Here is a 14,695-nt window from a genome sequence, read left to right on the forward strand (position 1 = left end):
AGGCCGGTACAAGACTGGACCTTGATCCCCTACCTCTTAGTAGAGTAAAAGGGGAAATGCCTGTGGTGGAATGTGGCGTGTTCAAATAGGCCCATATTTTCCCTTTTAGGAAATCTCTAAGACCCTGCAATTGCTTGCTAAAGCTGTCTGAATTCCTTCTTTTAATATTCTATTGGCCCTCTCCACGAATCCATTCGAGGCAGGACTGTACAAAGCAACCTGTAAATGTTGAATATTGAACTTTTCTAAAAAAAAAAAAAAAAAAACATTTTCTTTGAGGTGAAATGTACCCCATTATTTGAGACAATCACTGATGGGGCTCCCTCCAGAACAAATAAATCTGTCAAGAATCGAATTGCAGAATCCGTGTCTGTACTATCTACAAATGAAAAATATATCCACTTAGAAAAATAATCAATAGCAACAATAAGATACCTCATATCTTTAGGTAACAAATAGAAAGGACCATAGAAATCCAAAGCAATTCTCTCCCACGGCTTATTTGGCAAAGCAACAGTATGCAAGGGTTTTACACTGTTTCTCCAATGTTTATCAGACACTACACACAATGGACATTGATTGATAAATTCTGTAACATGTTTGTCTATGTTGGGCCACCAATATTTTCCCTTCAAAATTTTACATGTGGCAAAAATACCCATATGACCCCCCCGATGTGCTACTTCAATCAATCTAGGTCTCAAATCTTTAGGAGGTACACACACAGATCCCCTCAAGCAAAAGCAATTCTCGCATGACAGCTCCATCTCAAGCTGTTTGAAAGTATTCATCTCCCCAGAATATGACTTTTTGTTGGGCCAACCATGCTTGACATAATATAGTACTTGTGAGAGTAAGGCATCATTGACCATGGTGGACTCCCACTCTTTTTGTGAAAAAATAACTTCTGATGAAGAGATTAAATCTAAAACTCCTTTTACACATTCCGTGTCTTGGTCATCTCCAACATCCGTGGTGTATGGCAGTGGAAGTCTAGATAAACAGTCCGCTCTTACATTTTTCCCTCCATTAACGTATTTGACTTCAAGATTATACTCTTGCAGTTTAGATAAGAGTCGCACCAGCCGGGCAGACGCCTTACCTAGACCATTGCCGTTCAATAAAAATACTAAGGGTTTATGATCCGTGAATATTTCAAAGTGAGTTGCCCAAATGTACGTTTTAAATTTCTGAACAGCCCAAACACAAGCTAACGCTTCCCTTTTAATAGTGCTGTAATTACACTCAGCACTAGAAAGAGCTCTGGATGCAAAAGCGACTATGTTCCTGCCCATCTTGCCACTGCCCAAACACCGCATCGACCCCCTTAAGACTAGCATCCACTGTTATGAATGATTTGGCCGAAGGGATAAAAGATTTCAAAGTAGGAGCAGATAGAACCACATGTTTGATATGCTCAAAAGCATCATTTGCTTGCCTATCCCAAACAACTTTACTACCTTTTTTTAGTAGAGACCGGAGGGGTTGGACTATCATTGCAAATCCATTCACAAATCTGGAATAATACTCGCACAGCCCAAGAAAAGAACGTAATTTGTCTTTGTTAGACGGAGCAGGGGCTTTTTTCACAGCTTCCAGATTGCACATTCTGGGTTTTATGCTCTCAGCAGATATGGAATGACCTAGCTATTCCACACTCTCAACCAAGAAATTGCATTTCTCAGTCTTAATGGCCAACCCACACTTTTGAAGAATGTTGAAAACTTTATCTAAATCTTGCTCATGTTCTTCTATGGTTGCTGTATGAATTAGAATATCATCTTGAAAGGCGCAAACTTCCTTAAGATGCCCAAACAAAGTATCCATCATTTTCTGAAAAACACTTGCCGCTGAGGCAAGCCCAAATGGCAATCTGAGAAACTTAAAAGCACCATAGGGTGTAACAAAAGTAGTTAAAGCCTGAGAGTCTTTGCCAAGGGGAATCTGGTGATAGGCTGAGTGTAGGTCTATAGTTGAGAAAAAAATTGAATTTCCCACTGTGGCTATCAGTTCCTGTATGTGTGGTAGAGGGTGACAATAAACTAGAATATTTTTATTGAGGGATCTCAAATCTACACACAATCTAAGGTCCCCATTTTTTTTTTTTTGTAACAACTATCGGAGAAACCCATTCCAATGCATTTGTTGCAGTGATAATGTTGTCCACTACTGGTTTGTCAAGCAACACCTTAAGCTGATCTCTGATGGAGAGTTGGACGGGCTTAACCTTATGAGCAACAGGGACAGCGCCATCTTTGAGTCTGATAGTGTGCTCAAACCGCTTCACATTCCCGACTCTATCCACAAATATATCAGGAAACTTTTGGGTATATTGCTCAGGAACTATATTATTGGGCACGACATGCAAAACCGATTCATTGTCAACCATGTGTGGCCTCTCACTTAATCTTATAGGATTCTCCTGCCCTGGACACAGTACAATACGCAAACGTGCCAGGTCCTTCCACCCAATTATGATCCTGCCTTTCAAAGCCACATAGATTTTAGTGACAATAGATCTACCTAGTATTTCCAGAGTAGCATAGAAAAAACCTAAAAGATCTATGTCTTGATCCCCAAAAGCTTTAGGAGCAACATCGGCTTTCAGTAGTTTTAGTTTCAGGCCATAACTGATAATAAGTTTTGTCTGCCAGGATGGTTATGGGAGCACCAGAGTCTGCCATTACAACAACTCCTCTAGAATCTACAGTCGCCTCACATACAGGACCCTTGAAGTGAACCCAGAACACCCCTTACTTTGATTAGGGAGATCCACAGTGAGGACTAGGTTAGATAATCTACCAGAACATTGAGCTATCTCCTCTGCATCTTCAGCATTCACATTGCTGATTCTCACCTTAGATCCAGTTTGCCTGTTTGCAAACTACCTGGAAGTGGCCAATCTTACGGCATTTTAAACACCTTTTCCCTGTAGCGGGACAATTCGGATTGTTACCCATGTGATTGTAGGACCCACAACGGAAACAGGCCCTGCCCACTTGGGTCTGCGCTCTCTTCTGTTTAATAGATCTCTCTCTTATAAAACTTACTGCTGTTTCATCTGCTAAGTGATTGACAATACCTTGTTCGCCTAACCCATATGCAACACCCTGTCCACACACAACTCTGGATGTGACAATCGACCTCTCAATCGCTTTGGCTAAATCAACAACCTCATCCAAAGAAGGGTTGCGACAAGCCAGTAGGCGTTCTTGAACTTTCTTAGAGTAGCAATGAAAAACAAATCGATCTCTAATGTACATATCAACGATGTTACCAAAGTCACATTTTGATGTACGTACACACAAATTAGCCAAATATTCATCTGCAGATTCGTGTGCAGACTGCTTGCACATGGCAAAGTTGAATCTTTCCAATAAAACGTTCGAGTCATCTGAATATTGCTTTTTAATCCTCTCCTTTCCTTCGGTGTAAACGTCCCAAGCCACATTATCTCCAGCCGGCGGTTGAATTACGGGTAGATTGTCAAAAACACATTGACCAGCTATTCCTAGATGGTTAAATAGGAGTGCCATTTTCCTGGATGGCGCATAACTAACAGCATCTATCGCCAACAAATAGTTTTCACAAATTCTCAACCATTCGTTCCATCTTATCTCCGGCTTACCAGCCTTTTGCAAAAAGGGAGGAGGCTGCATCACAAGTTGATTTGACGCCATGACAACAGAGTAGACTATGTCCGGCAAATTCAAAAGATAGAAATTGTCCCAAATGCACAACACAGCGAATATAGTCTTAAACAAAAAATATATATTTTTTGTTTTAATTAACCGAAATTATAATAGCCATTAAGTTAAACAAGATTGTCAAATTATTGTTGCATCTGCAGTCATCTGTGGATTTAAACCTGAAGTAGTGTCTCAAACAATTCCACATTGCCGTGTCCCCTGCAGGTTGAGAGCGTTAATATGTATCCGATCTGTGCACCGAGGGAATAATCCCCTGAGGACACTTCTTTCTTAGCGTTGGCGCGTTGCCCTAGCAACTCACACGTAAAGAAACAGGAAGCAGAAGATGCGTGCTGCTAGGCAACGGTCAGCGTGCGAGGCGTCTCTGTGCACGCTTGTGCATGCGGAGAAATAGCCGTGCCCACGAGCCAGCACACACAGGGATAATCCTGAACGCTTGAGCGCCTAACGGAAAGAGCTCAACAGCTCGTGTGCTCTCTAATCCTCTGGCACACTTCACCAGGGCTTACCTCCAGGAAGGAGAGCGTAGATCGCGGTAAGAAAATGGCCCTTGCGAGTGGACAAGAAACACGCCGTTCACACTCCGATTGCAGTCGGTGGATCATAAATCTTCCACCCCACTCCTGGTACCAAATTGTAGCGTGGGGAATGCGCAGGAACACAAAGACGAAACTTAGCTCGCACTTCCACTTTGAAGATTCTTCTTTATTCTAAGGTAAGGATCCACGACAGCAAGTAGTGCCCTGATGAGTCCAGAGCCAGTGTCCAACTGACAACTGCTGGTTCTGGAACTTCACCAGCGCCCTGATGCAATGCGGAACACAGAACATTAAACAAAGAATATAGAACACACACACAAGGAAACCTAGCATATTACAAAAACATTTGAAGATGGCTGCCCTTGTGTGTGCACACAGCCAGCTTTAAATGCTTTCTGCAATACTATACCACTGGTTAATCATTCCTAGGTGGCAGACGGCCATCTGGGAATGGTGAACTAATAATAAAGTATGGGAAAAACCATCCTAGGCTGACAGCCGCAACCACCAATGTCTGTGCGAGACACAGTGGGGGTCATTCCGACCTTGGCGGGCGGCTACCGCCGCCCGCCAGGCGGAAACCGCCATGCGGCCGCAGTCACGCAGCCCCCATTCCAACATTCCCGCTGGGTCGGCGGGCGCAAACCAAGTTTGCACCCGCCGGCCCAGCGGGAATGAGGCCGCAACACAGGAGCCGGCTCCGAATGGAGCCGGCGGTGTTGCGGCCGTGCGACGGGTGCACTTGCACCCGTCGCGCTTTTCACTGTCTGCTATGCAGACAGTGAAAAGCTGGCCGGGGCCCTGTTAGGGGGCCCCTGCACTGCCCATGCCAGTGGCCCCAGGACACCCCTTACCGGCAGCCTCTTCCTGGCGGTGAAAACCGCCAGAAACAGGCTGGCGGTAAGGGGGTCATAATCCCCAGGGCAGCGCTGCCCTGGTGGATTATCCCAGCCGGGGCCGAAATGGCGGAAAACCGCCGGCCCCGGCAGTCCGACCGCGGCTCTACCGCCGCGGTCGGAATGGTGAAGGAAGCACCGCCAGCCTGTTGGTGGTGCTTCCGTCTTTCTTGCCCTGGCGGTCTCGGACCGCCAGAGTCAGAATGACCCCCAGAGTGCTTTGAAAGGCACATGGTAGTGGGGTGCTACAGGCCCTTGTAGAAAAATAAGCATATATTAAATCATTGCAAACAATTTTAGTAATTAAGTAGAGAAAAGGAAAGATTGGTAAACGAGTGCTGGCAATGAAGTACACTAATTTTTTAAGCAAATGTGCATAAGCAAAATACCATCACTCGTAATTCGGAAAGCCCAATGGCTGAAGTGGCTGACTTACTGCTATAACCTGCAGCATGCTGTGGTTGATGGAAACAAAATGGGAATAGCAATTGAAACAGACCAATCATGAGAATACATATACCATATAAAAGATTTAAATATTGCAATAGACCACGGTTACTCCACTTTAATGTAAATATATGTAATATTATTGTACATATTGGTTGTACGTTTTTTGGAACAAAACCACGTAATTACTCTTCCTCCAAACCAATGACTAACGGATGTTCTCAGACTATATAAAATCAAGACGGCAATTTAGGAATAATGAGGATTTCGATTACTTATAAAAAGTAATGCAACTGTTATCAAATATTCTCTTCAATTAATGCAAATCTCGCAGCTCCCTACTACGAGGTAACTCGTTTTCAAAAGTGCTTTTGTGAAAACGTGCTTAAGATACACAGGAACTGCACAAATGCCATGGTACCAAAATTAAAACGCCTGGCTTTGGTTGTGTCCTAAATATTGTTTACAAAATTGTAACACCAGTGGTTTTAAAAGAAAATTGATACTCATTGAAGGGACATTTTTTTTTTTTAGTTAGTTATTATACTCATTTCATCCCATATTTTCGTTAGCGATATTCTGAAATACAACCGTGACATCAAATCACAGTGACAGGATATCGTCAGCAAGAACTGTTCTGAGTTCGCTCTTTAAATTTTTGGCTATGCGACTTGCAACACTTTTGACCTAGACGTTCGGAAATGGCGTCGCTATTTTCAGTGCAATTTAACACCGTAGGAGGGTCAACAGCAATACATGACACATTCAAAACAAGTCCACGGGCTTCAAAATATCAAGGACAACCATTTTACACTTCAAAAGGGACACGAGGCAAGTGCAAAGACCCCATACATGAGGAGATCCACCTGTTCTATCTGGCATACAAGCGGAGGGAAAATATTCAATGTTTTTAATAGCAAACTGGATGGGTCTGAAGTCATCCGCCATAAAACAGAAATCCCAGAACATTTAAGAATCATTAAGAGGATAATTGGGGTAATGGAAGTCAAACAGATTCCTTTAGAACAATTGATTCCTAAGCCACGAACACTGTAGTGTGTTATTATCGTTTTTAGCTATCATGGGGCTTTCTCCGTACATTTTTTGTAAATCTGGAAAGGAGCAAACAGATTGTAGCCAATGTGTTTCTTTAAAAAAAAAAACACAAGCTAAATATGATAACTAAACACGTGGCAGCAGAAACAAAATCCACACATCTAATCTAACCCTCCATTTTCCGAGTTAAAATCCTGCTTGCTCTCAGCATTCACCCATTTGCCCACCGTTTCTGTGAGTGATGGGCTGATTAAAATTATATAAAATCAAAAAAAATATATGGGTAACTTATTTATATTTCAGGGTAAAACATATCTATTATGATCGCACAGATTACAAATACAACTATCTCTATGAAGAATAATGTTTTTCCACATACTATCAATTACTAGGAAGCTTGTCATTAATTCCCTTAGTGGTGAAATACGGCGCAGGCATGCTCGGTCATCTGTTACGGAGTCAATACTATTCAAGTCAGACAATTAATTAATAGGGTTAAATCTGACAAAATACCAGTAAACATTAGTGCAGGATTTCATTAGTTTCTCGGCGGAAATGCTTCCAATTAAACACTTTGAAGCAGCGGAGCAGAGATCAAATATGAAGAAGGCCTCCTGCGAGAGAAAAAAATAAAACAGACGACAATTTGCTCTAACTGCTCAAATGTCGTGCAATAAGATGTGTCATTACTTCACCTCTGTGGGTACTGGAGGTCTATGGTGACATCATAGAAGTCCAGGAAGAGTCATCAAAGCTAACATGGCGGTAAACTGCACCCAGGGCTAAGCTAGGGCACAAAAAAATCGGAATATTTCACAGACAGTTTTGAGGATCAATGCCCATGAATGTAATTTTGGATCCTGAATTAAAACTATAGTGCCAGGCCGCGTCTTTTTCTCAAACTTGCACGTGCTAGGTACTCTACTCCACACTATTATTTTATACACCCCTTTAGGATGTCAAATTCAGTCTCTGTGCATGCATAGCACATAAAGGACGGCTTTTGATTCACGGTTCCTTTACCTTCAATAGTGTTGTTGAGTCCCAATGGTGCGCAGGGCGCACTGTATGCCAATTATACAAACGTAATATACGGACATACATAAACACTATACATTGTTTCTTTGTCCGTGTTCTCTCTCTACCTCCACTTTTTGTTGGAATTAGTCACTCAAACTTAACAATGATCACAAAACAAAAGAATAATCTTTTTTTACAAAATGTTCTACAACACAACACAATCAGTGGTAGACCCACTGATGTACAGTTGGCTTAAATACAGTATGCACCTGATGCATAAAAGAATGTTTGTATAAAAGAACACATTTTTCGAGAAACAGCAACAAAAAAAACTAAAATGTTAAAAATATATTAGATTTAAAACGTAGGCAGCTCATTCTTCCGCACTCCCCCAGCACTGTTCATGGCAGCTTTTAAATTAAAAAGTTGCATAGGTTCTACAGTTTACCTAAAGCTACCGTATCACAATCCTAACTTGAGGTAGAATGCCCAAGTGCCCACACTTCTTAGAGGACTTTCAGCATTTTGATGCAACACCCTGGTCAATAAGGTACCAAAATATTACTAGTTGGACCTATGAAAATAATTTAAATTACTCTAAGTAACTGTGTATTGTGTAAACAACAAAAGTAGATGATGTGGGCTGTGATGGTCTCGAGTTCCTCAGTAAACAAATTAAAATATTTTAAGGTCCGTCCTTTTTCCTTCCTTTTTCGCTAGAATACTGTTCAGCCCACGGTCCTTTGGGGCCTGTAGCATCCACAGCTTGATCAATGTTGGAATCTGGAGTCATCCAGCTCAAAAATACAAGAAAAACAAAGCTAAGCACGGTGAAGAGAGCAAAAATGTATCCAGTGACTGAACCGCAATGAGTGATATATCTGTTCAGTCTTTCATTCATGGGTAATACCACCTCACCAGAGACACGATCATAGACCTATGGGAGAAAAAAAACACAAGCAAGTTATACACAGCACACTTAGCAAAAGCTTCCACAAGGTGTACTTATTGGGTCAGAAACAAACAAGGACCAAACAAACAACCAAAAGCACAATAACCATCGACCAAGAAAACGAAAATATGAATTGTGTGAACTTTTTTTTTTTTTTTTTTTTAAATTACAACTGGATGCAATACAAATGGAACATTGTGTATACACTTCTTGACAGAGTCACTGGCCGGGCTGAGATGGAAGATATAGTAAAGGCATCTAAGAATTATTCTTAAATGACTGTAACACCCAAACTTGGGTTTAACAGATGAGCCAAAGGCTATTCTGAGTAGGATGGCCAAAGTCAATGCTTAACCCTGTAGAAGGTGACAGGGTAAGCAACAAACAGTACAAAATTCAGAACAGTTAAGAGATTAAAAACAAAAGGAAAGATCCGTCCCCTATCCTCATTCTAATCCATGTATCTGTATATAACTGCTGAATAACCATTAATAATTTCTCTGGTGTATCCCAGGCGGCTAACTTTTCCCATAGAAGACTTTGCTTTACCAAATCAAAGGCTGATTTGAAGTCTACAAAACACGGATACAAAGGTTGATTTTTCTGTTTGCATTTGTCAATGACAATGGAAAGAGTTAAAATATTTGTAGCCATTCCGGGGCCCTTTGAAAAACCTGTCTGATTGGGGGGAGTAATAAGAAAAAGTAGCTGTGGCAAGGGACTAGGTGCAGAGTGAAATTCCTTAGTTGCGGAACTAACAAAATAGTTGGGAGGGGTGGAGTGTCCACCTGACAAAAGAGAGGACGTATGGGATGAGGCTGCTGCACAAAAGAACCAGAAGAATGAGTTACTATGGCGGCAACACGTCATCCTTGGGGGTCATTTTCGGGTTCCCTACGATAGTATCCCAGTCTCACTCACTATGGGGCACCTACTACGGCCACTGGATTGCTCTCTTTGTAGAGCTCTGATCTTGGCCTTTGCCCATTTAATGGTGGTGTGATGTCAGGCTTCGCAAAAAGTGGTGGACTTGGCCTTCCAGTTCGAGATAATGTTCAGCCTGCTATTAGAAGTGCAAGATTAGAGAAGCAGGATGTTGCCTTCTTTTTTTAGGAGTGTTTGAAGCTGCCAAGGCCATTGCCACCTAGTCAAGGGAAATTTGCTCTCCAGTGAAGGACCAGCATGCTCCCAAAGAAGGGAGTGCCCATACGATGTGCTGAAAGGCTGTTGTGTCTGCAGAGCAGCGAGGGTAAACATCGTTTGCTAGTGGAAAGTGCTTAATAATGGACGAGGGGGAGACATTGGCTCCATGCAGAATATAATATTGAATGAGTCTGAATTGCGGGAGATCAAGGGTGGGTATGCTAGGGTGTCTGACCAGTCCTTCAAGTGGAACACCATTCCTACTTCTGGCTCCCATTTGTCGCGCAGAGATGAATCTGTAGTACAAGTGTGGGATATGAGGGCTTTGTAAAACCAAGTGAGGTGCCTGCTTCCTAGACTAAGGTGTAAAGCGATGAAACAAAGGAATGTGGGTCTGGTTACGTGTCTGAATTGAACCAGCATTTGCTAAGGATTCACTGGATGGAACAAAGCATTAGAAATGGACACCTTTGGGGTATGTATTGCTCCTTCAGTGCACTGAATAAGAGGAGATACCATTCCTCACATGTCCTCCAGAGTCATAAGGTTTGAGTTATGGCAATTTTTTAAGTCACCATGTGAAATGAGGCCCGGACTCCCTAGCCAGGAGGTCAAGAAGAGGAATGGGGTTACCAGTTTGGCCAAGTGTAAGTCTCTAAAACAGCACCAAAGCCCGACTCAGAGATGACACGAGTGACTGTGCATCCGGTAAGCACCAGAAACCAAAAGACCATTCAGTTCATCTGGACATAATGGACATGCCGCTCGTTACATGGGACAAGGTAGGGCTACCATCTTGGGGAGGGCGAGTGGGGCTAGTGAGCGTGTTCCCTAAAATTAACTTGGGATGTGAGGATGGATTTGTCAGATTACCATCAAGCATGTCTAAGTGGTAGATTCGAATCCCTAGGTAGTAGAAAGTAGTGCGCTACCACCAGAGGGGTCTACCACTTAGGTTTACAGATTTCTCCATGACGGTTGGGCTGATGGGAAAGACACAAGATTTCTGACAGATTACTCAGGCCTGAAATAGTGATAAAGTATGCAAATCAAAGGTCTAAGAATACAAGAATGATATCTTTGAAGTTCCATGAGCTAGATAAGTATATTGTAAGCAAATGATGGGATGGCGTGCATCTCATCAATTAGTGATATGTCCTAGGTCATGCTCTCAACTCACAAGCTCACGCTAGTGTATCCAAGGCCAAAGTAAAGAGCAGGATACAGCCCTTTTGAGTCTCCCTACTGACCACAAACAGGGAAGAAATTAGTTTACCTGTTTGTACTAGAGCTGTGGTATTAGGCAGCTGGCCTGGGCCCAAAATCCAAATCACTGTAGGACCTCAAAAACATTGGTACCATCGTAGGGTGTAAAAGGCCATCTCCAGGTCAAGGCTAAGTGAGTCAGACCAGAGCATGGTCGGAGGTGCGGCTAAAAGGAGCCTACAAAGGCATCTGAGATTCATAGAAATGCCCCTGTGGGGAATTAAACCATTCTGGTTGGGGTGAATCAGATGGGGGCAGTATGAAGTCCCCAGCCACAGCAGTAAGGTGTTTGGAGAATCAGTGAGTAGAGAGAGGTCTGTCAGTGACCAGAATGGACCCCATTATGCTGCAGACCTACTTGCAAACTCCTTTAAGGCCCCTCAATTTAGAGGGGAGTGGGGATGTGTAACAAACAGCTGCATTTTCCACCTTGCCAGAGTTTATCTAGTACCATTATATGATGTGTGTGTGTGGCACAAGTCTTACTCCTTGTTTAGGGTGTTTTATCTACAAGGCCTAGCTGTTGTTGTATTCATGTTGTAAATCGATCTTTGCCTGAGGCAGTGGTGATGATGTGGGTCGGTGGGTCGCGACGAGCAGCTAACATGCATTATAGTGAACCTGTTTCTCATTTCAGACACAATTTTTGAGCTTTGAGTTTATAAAGTTTTATGTTTGTTACAGGTGATTGCAAGTGTCTAGGTTCCCGAGTCCTGTTCTTGCAGACTTCAATGGTCAAGCGCTAGCTTAGGAATGTTACCAACTGGACCATGGTGTTGCAAACTTCACTGGTCAAGTGCTAGCCAAGGGATGTTATCATTCATGCCCTTTTTGCAGGTCTTCAAACGATAGAGCCAATGTTGCTCTTTTTGAAAAAGTTCAATATGGTCTAATGTCTCCAGGATGACCCATTCCAGCTTATTGGCAGTGTGCTTGGTAGTTAAGAAATGGTTGCTCATGCAGGTGGTGAATTTCTTGCATGTTCTGATACTGCAATGTTCTCCTGTGCGAGTTTTGATCTTCCTGCACATCATCCCAGTATACCTGAGGAGCCAGGGACATGTGATCATATAGATTACGTGCCTCGTGTTTCAGTTGGTCTATTTTCTCAATGTTCATTTTAGATTGGTATTGAGTTGTAGGACTTTGGTTGTTTTCCGAACTTGGCCGATAGGGGTAATGACCTACGACAGGTTATAAGTCCCAGATGGATTGTACTGTGTTGTTGGTTTCCTGGTTCTTCGACTATCGGATGTGGACTAAATAGTCTCTAATATTATTTGCTCTCTTGTGGGCAAATCTAGATCTTGGCCATTTGAGGGTGTCTGAGGTGATGATCTTCCAAAGTCTGTTCATAATATTTTTTAAATGACTGGAAGCTGCACAATATGTGGGTATAACACCACCGTCTGGTCTACAGAGTCAAGGGCAGACAACACCTGGGCCATGGTAAACATTTCGAATTTCCCCTTCTGGAGGAAGGTATTGAGAGGGTGCAGATCTAGAATAGGCCGAAGATCTCCGCCCTTCTTGTTATTCCTGCCACTAAAGGAAAATGGTCCTCCATCAAAAGCTCAGGGGACAGTGGAAGGTGTGGAGCAGAAGAGAGAAAGGACAACTGTATCTCTTGTGAACAACTAGTGGGACCAAACTGTCCTACATGATGTCTTACCAGCCCAGTAAGAATCAGTGGATTCTGTCTCCAACTTGGTGACTGTATCCTTGCAAGGGCACGCTAAAGAGGTTTGGCAGATGGGGCAGCGGTGGAGGTGTGTGGGATTAGAGTGGGCTGAGTGATGTGTTAACCATGCCTGCAGGGGAGGTGGGCACAATAGCTTCTACAGAGAAATTGCTGGGTTCCTTGTGGGGGCTGGATGTATTGGTGCTAAGGGACACCTCAGCTAAAGCTGTCAAAAGAATGGTGGAATTGTTGTGGTTGGCGAGGCTAGGAGTAAAGGCCCAGAGTGCGATCTGTATCCCTGCTCTCCTTGAAGTGCTTGAGAGCAGAATCAGATTTTCCCCTGAACAAGCGAGTCCCATCAAAGGGCATGTCAATTAAGGGCTAGATATCACTTAACTACCCAGCTGATCGCAGCCATGCTTGTCAGCGAATGGCAACGCTGGTGCCTATGACACATCCAATGGGGTCAGTGGTGTCCAAGCCACAACAAACTGAACTTGGCAGCATCATGACCATTTTGGTTGGTCTAAGAAAGTACAGGGAAAAGGTTTTCAAGTATACCAGGGAGGACTTGTACCACTAAAACTTTGAAGGGCGTGTGAGTATTGTCCCAAAAATTAGCTGGTATTAACAGATCGGAGGGCCAAGCCGGAAGAAGAAAAGGCACGTTCGTCAAACGTTTCCACTCACTTATAGCAGGGGGAGTAATGGGAACTTGTTGGGATTAGTGGGCCTGGTGGAAGCTTGCACCACTAGTCTTTTCAGCAAGATGTGCTGTGAAAAAAAGCCAGGTCACCTGGAGCAACAAGATGAAGTCTAGCAATCTGTCAATTGACTGACGGGCCCCATCAAGGTTTTGCCCGTGGCCCCAATGAGGTATCTGTCAGTGCCTCATTAAAGGTAAGAAGGGGCTCAGAAGGCCAGTTTTAGAATTACGTTAAGACATTTGTTTTAACCTCCACAGTGGGGAGCTGGAGGTCAAGTACTTGGGCCACAGTCCACATCTTCACATCGTTGGAAGCAGACTGTTCTGTGGCTGTTCCAGGAGGGTAAGAGAGAACTGTACCAGGGAAGGTATTGAGGCCATTCGCTTCCTGTAGGGCCTCATACAAATGTGACCCTGGTCGTCCAAGTGAGCTCATCACCTGAGTCATAATCATTATCAGTCAGCCCCAAAAAGGGAATGGAGATAATGTGGTCTAGGCTGCTGTAAGTCAAGCGAGAGGAGCGGTGTCTGGGACAGATTTGGGTGCGATTTCGGATGTCAGAAAGGACAATCTGCGCCACATCTGAAGACAGCAAAGTAGTCATTGGCGTGCCTGCAGCCAGAGAGGGTTGTGACACCGGCAGCGAAGTCAGAATGAGAGCTGGTGGCAAGGTAAGTGTAGGGGTCCAGCTGGCACCGAGGGTGAACACAACAGCAGATCGCAAGTGGAAGGCCTCTAGGCTCCTTGCTCCTAGTGGTAATCAGCAGGGACATGAAGAGACGGAGTATAGCTGCACAGAACTCTTCAATCTGACCAAGCATGTCTGAAGGCCTCAGAAAATAGGGTTGTTCTGGAAAGATTGAAGATTCAGCTCCAAAGTCGGCCGATTTCTGGAGCAATATCAAGATGGGTGGCTCCACCACCGTACCTGTTCAGGCAAATGTTAGTGGTGACTTGTGGAGCAACTCTGAATACTGGAAAGCGAGAGCAAACTTTGGATGTGGAGCAAGACTTGAAACGGTCCAAAGTCTTCTTATGCTTGGCTACTGAATTTTGTGTTGTATGATGGCCTTTGGGTTAATTGATACACAGTCTCCACAGGCCTTTGAGTCGGGGCTCAACCCCAGGCACCACAGGTACATCTGGAACCATATTACAGAATACGGCTCACCTTTCAAAAGCTGTGCCAGTTGCAAACAAGGAGAGTGCGCCGTATTATACTGAAAGCGCTGCCCAGAGGGCATCTGAAAACTCTTGCTGCCCTTGGGGCAGTGCATG

The 14,695-nt window shown here is 43.6% G+C and overlaps 1 protein-coding gene across 2 annotated transcripts in view; it reads right to left on the reverse strand.

The window, feature by feature from the left end:
• Positions 1-5,695: 5,695 nt before the first annotated feature.
• The window catches only part of PIGA (phosphatidylinositol glycan anchor biosynthesis class A), a 120,517-nt gene continuing 111,517 nt past the window's right edge, over positions 5,696-14,695 (reverse strand). For both annotated transcript variants that reach the window (XM_069204949.1, XM_069204950.1), the window contains one exon: positions 5,696-8,605. In XM_069204949.1, coding sequence (XP_069061050.1) covers positions 8,354-8,605 — 252 coding nt within the window. In that variant the 3' untranslated portion in view covers positions 5,696-8,353. The remainder of the gene's footprint in view (positions 8,606-14,695) is intronic.

Source organism: Pleurodeles waltl, chromosome 8 (genome assembly GCF_031143425.1).
Source record: "Pleurodeles waltl isolate 20211129_DDA chromosome 8, aPleWal1.hap1.20221129, whole genome shotgun sequence".
NCBI lineage: Eukaryota > Metazoa > Chordata > Amphibia > Caudata > Salamandridae > Pleurodeles > Pleurodeles waltl.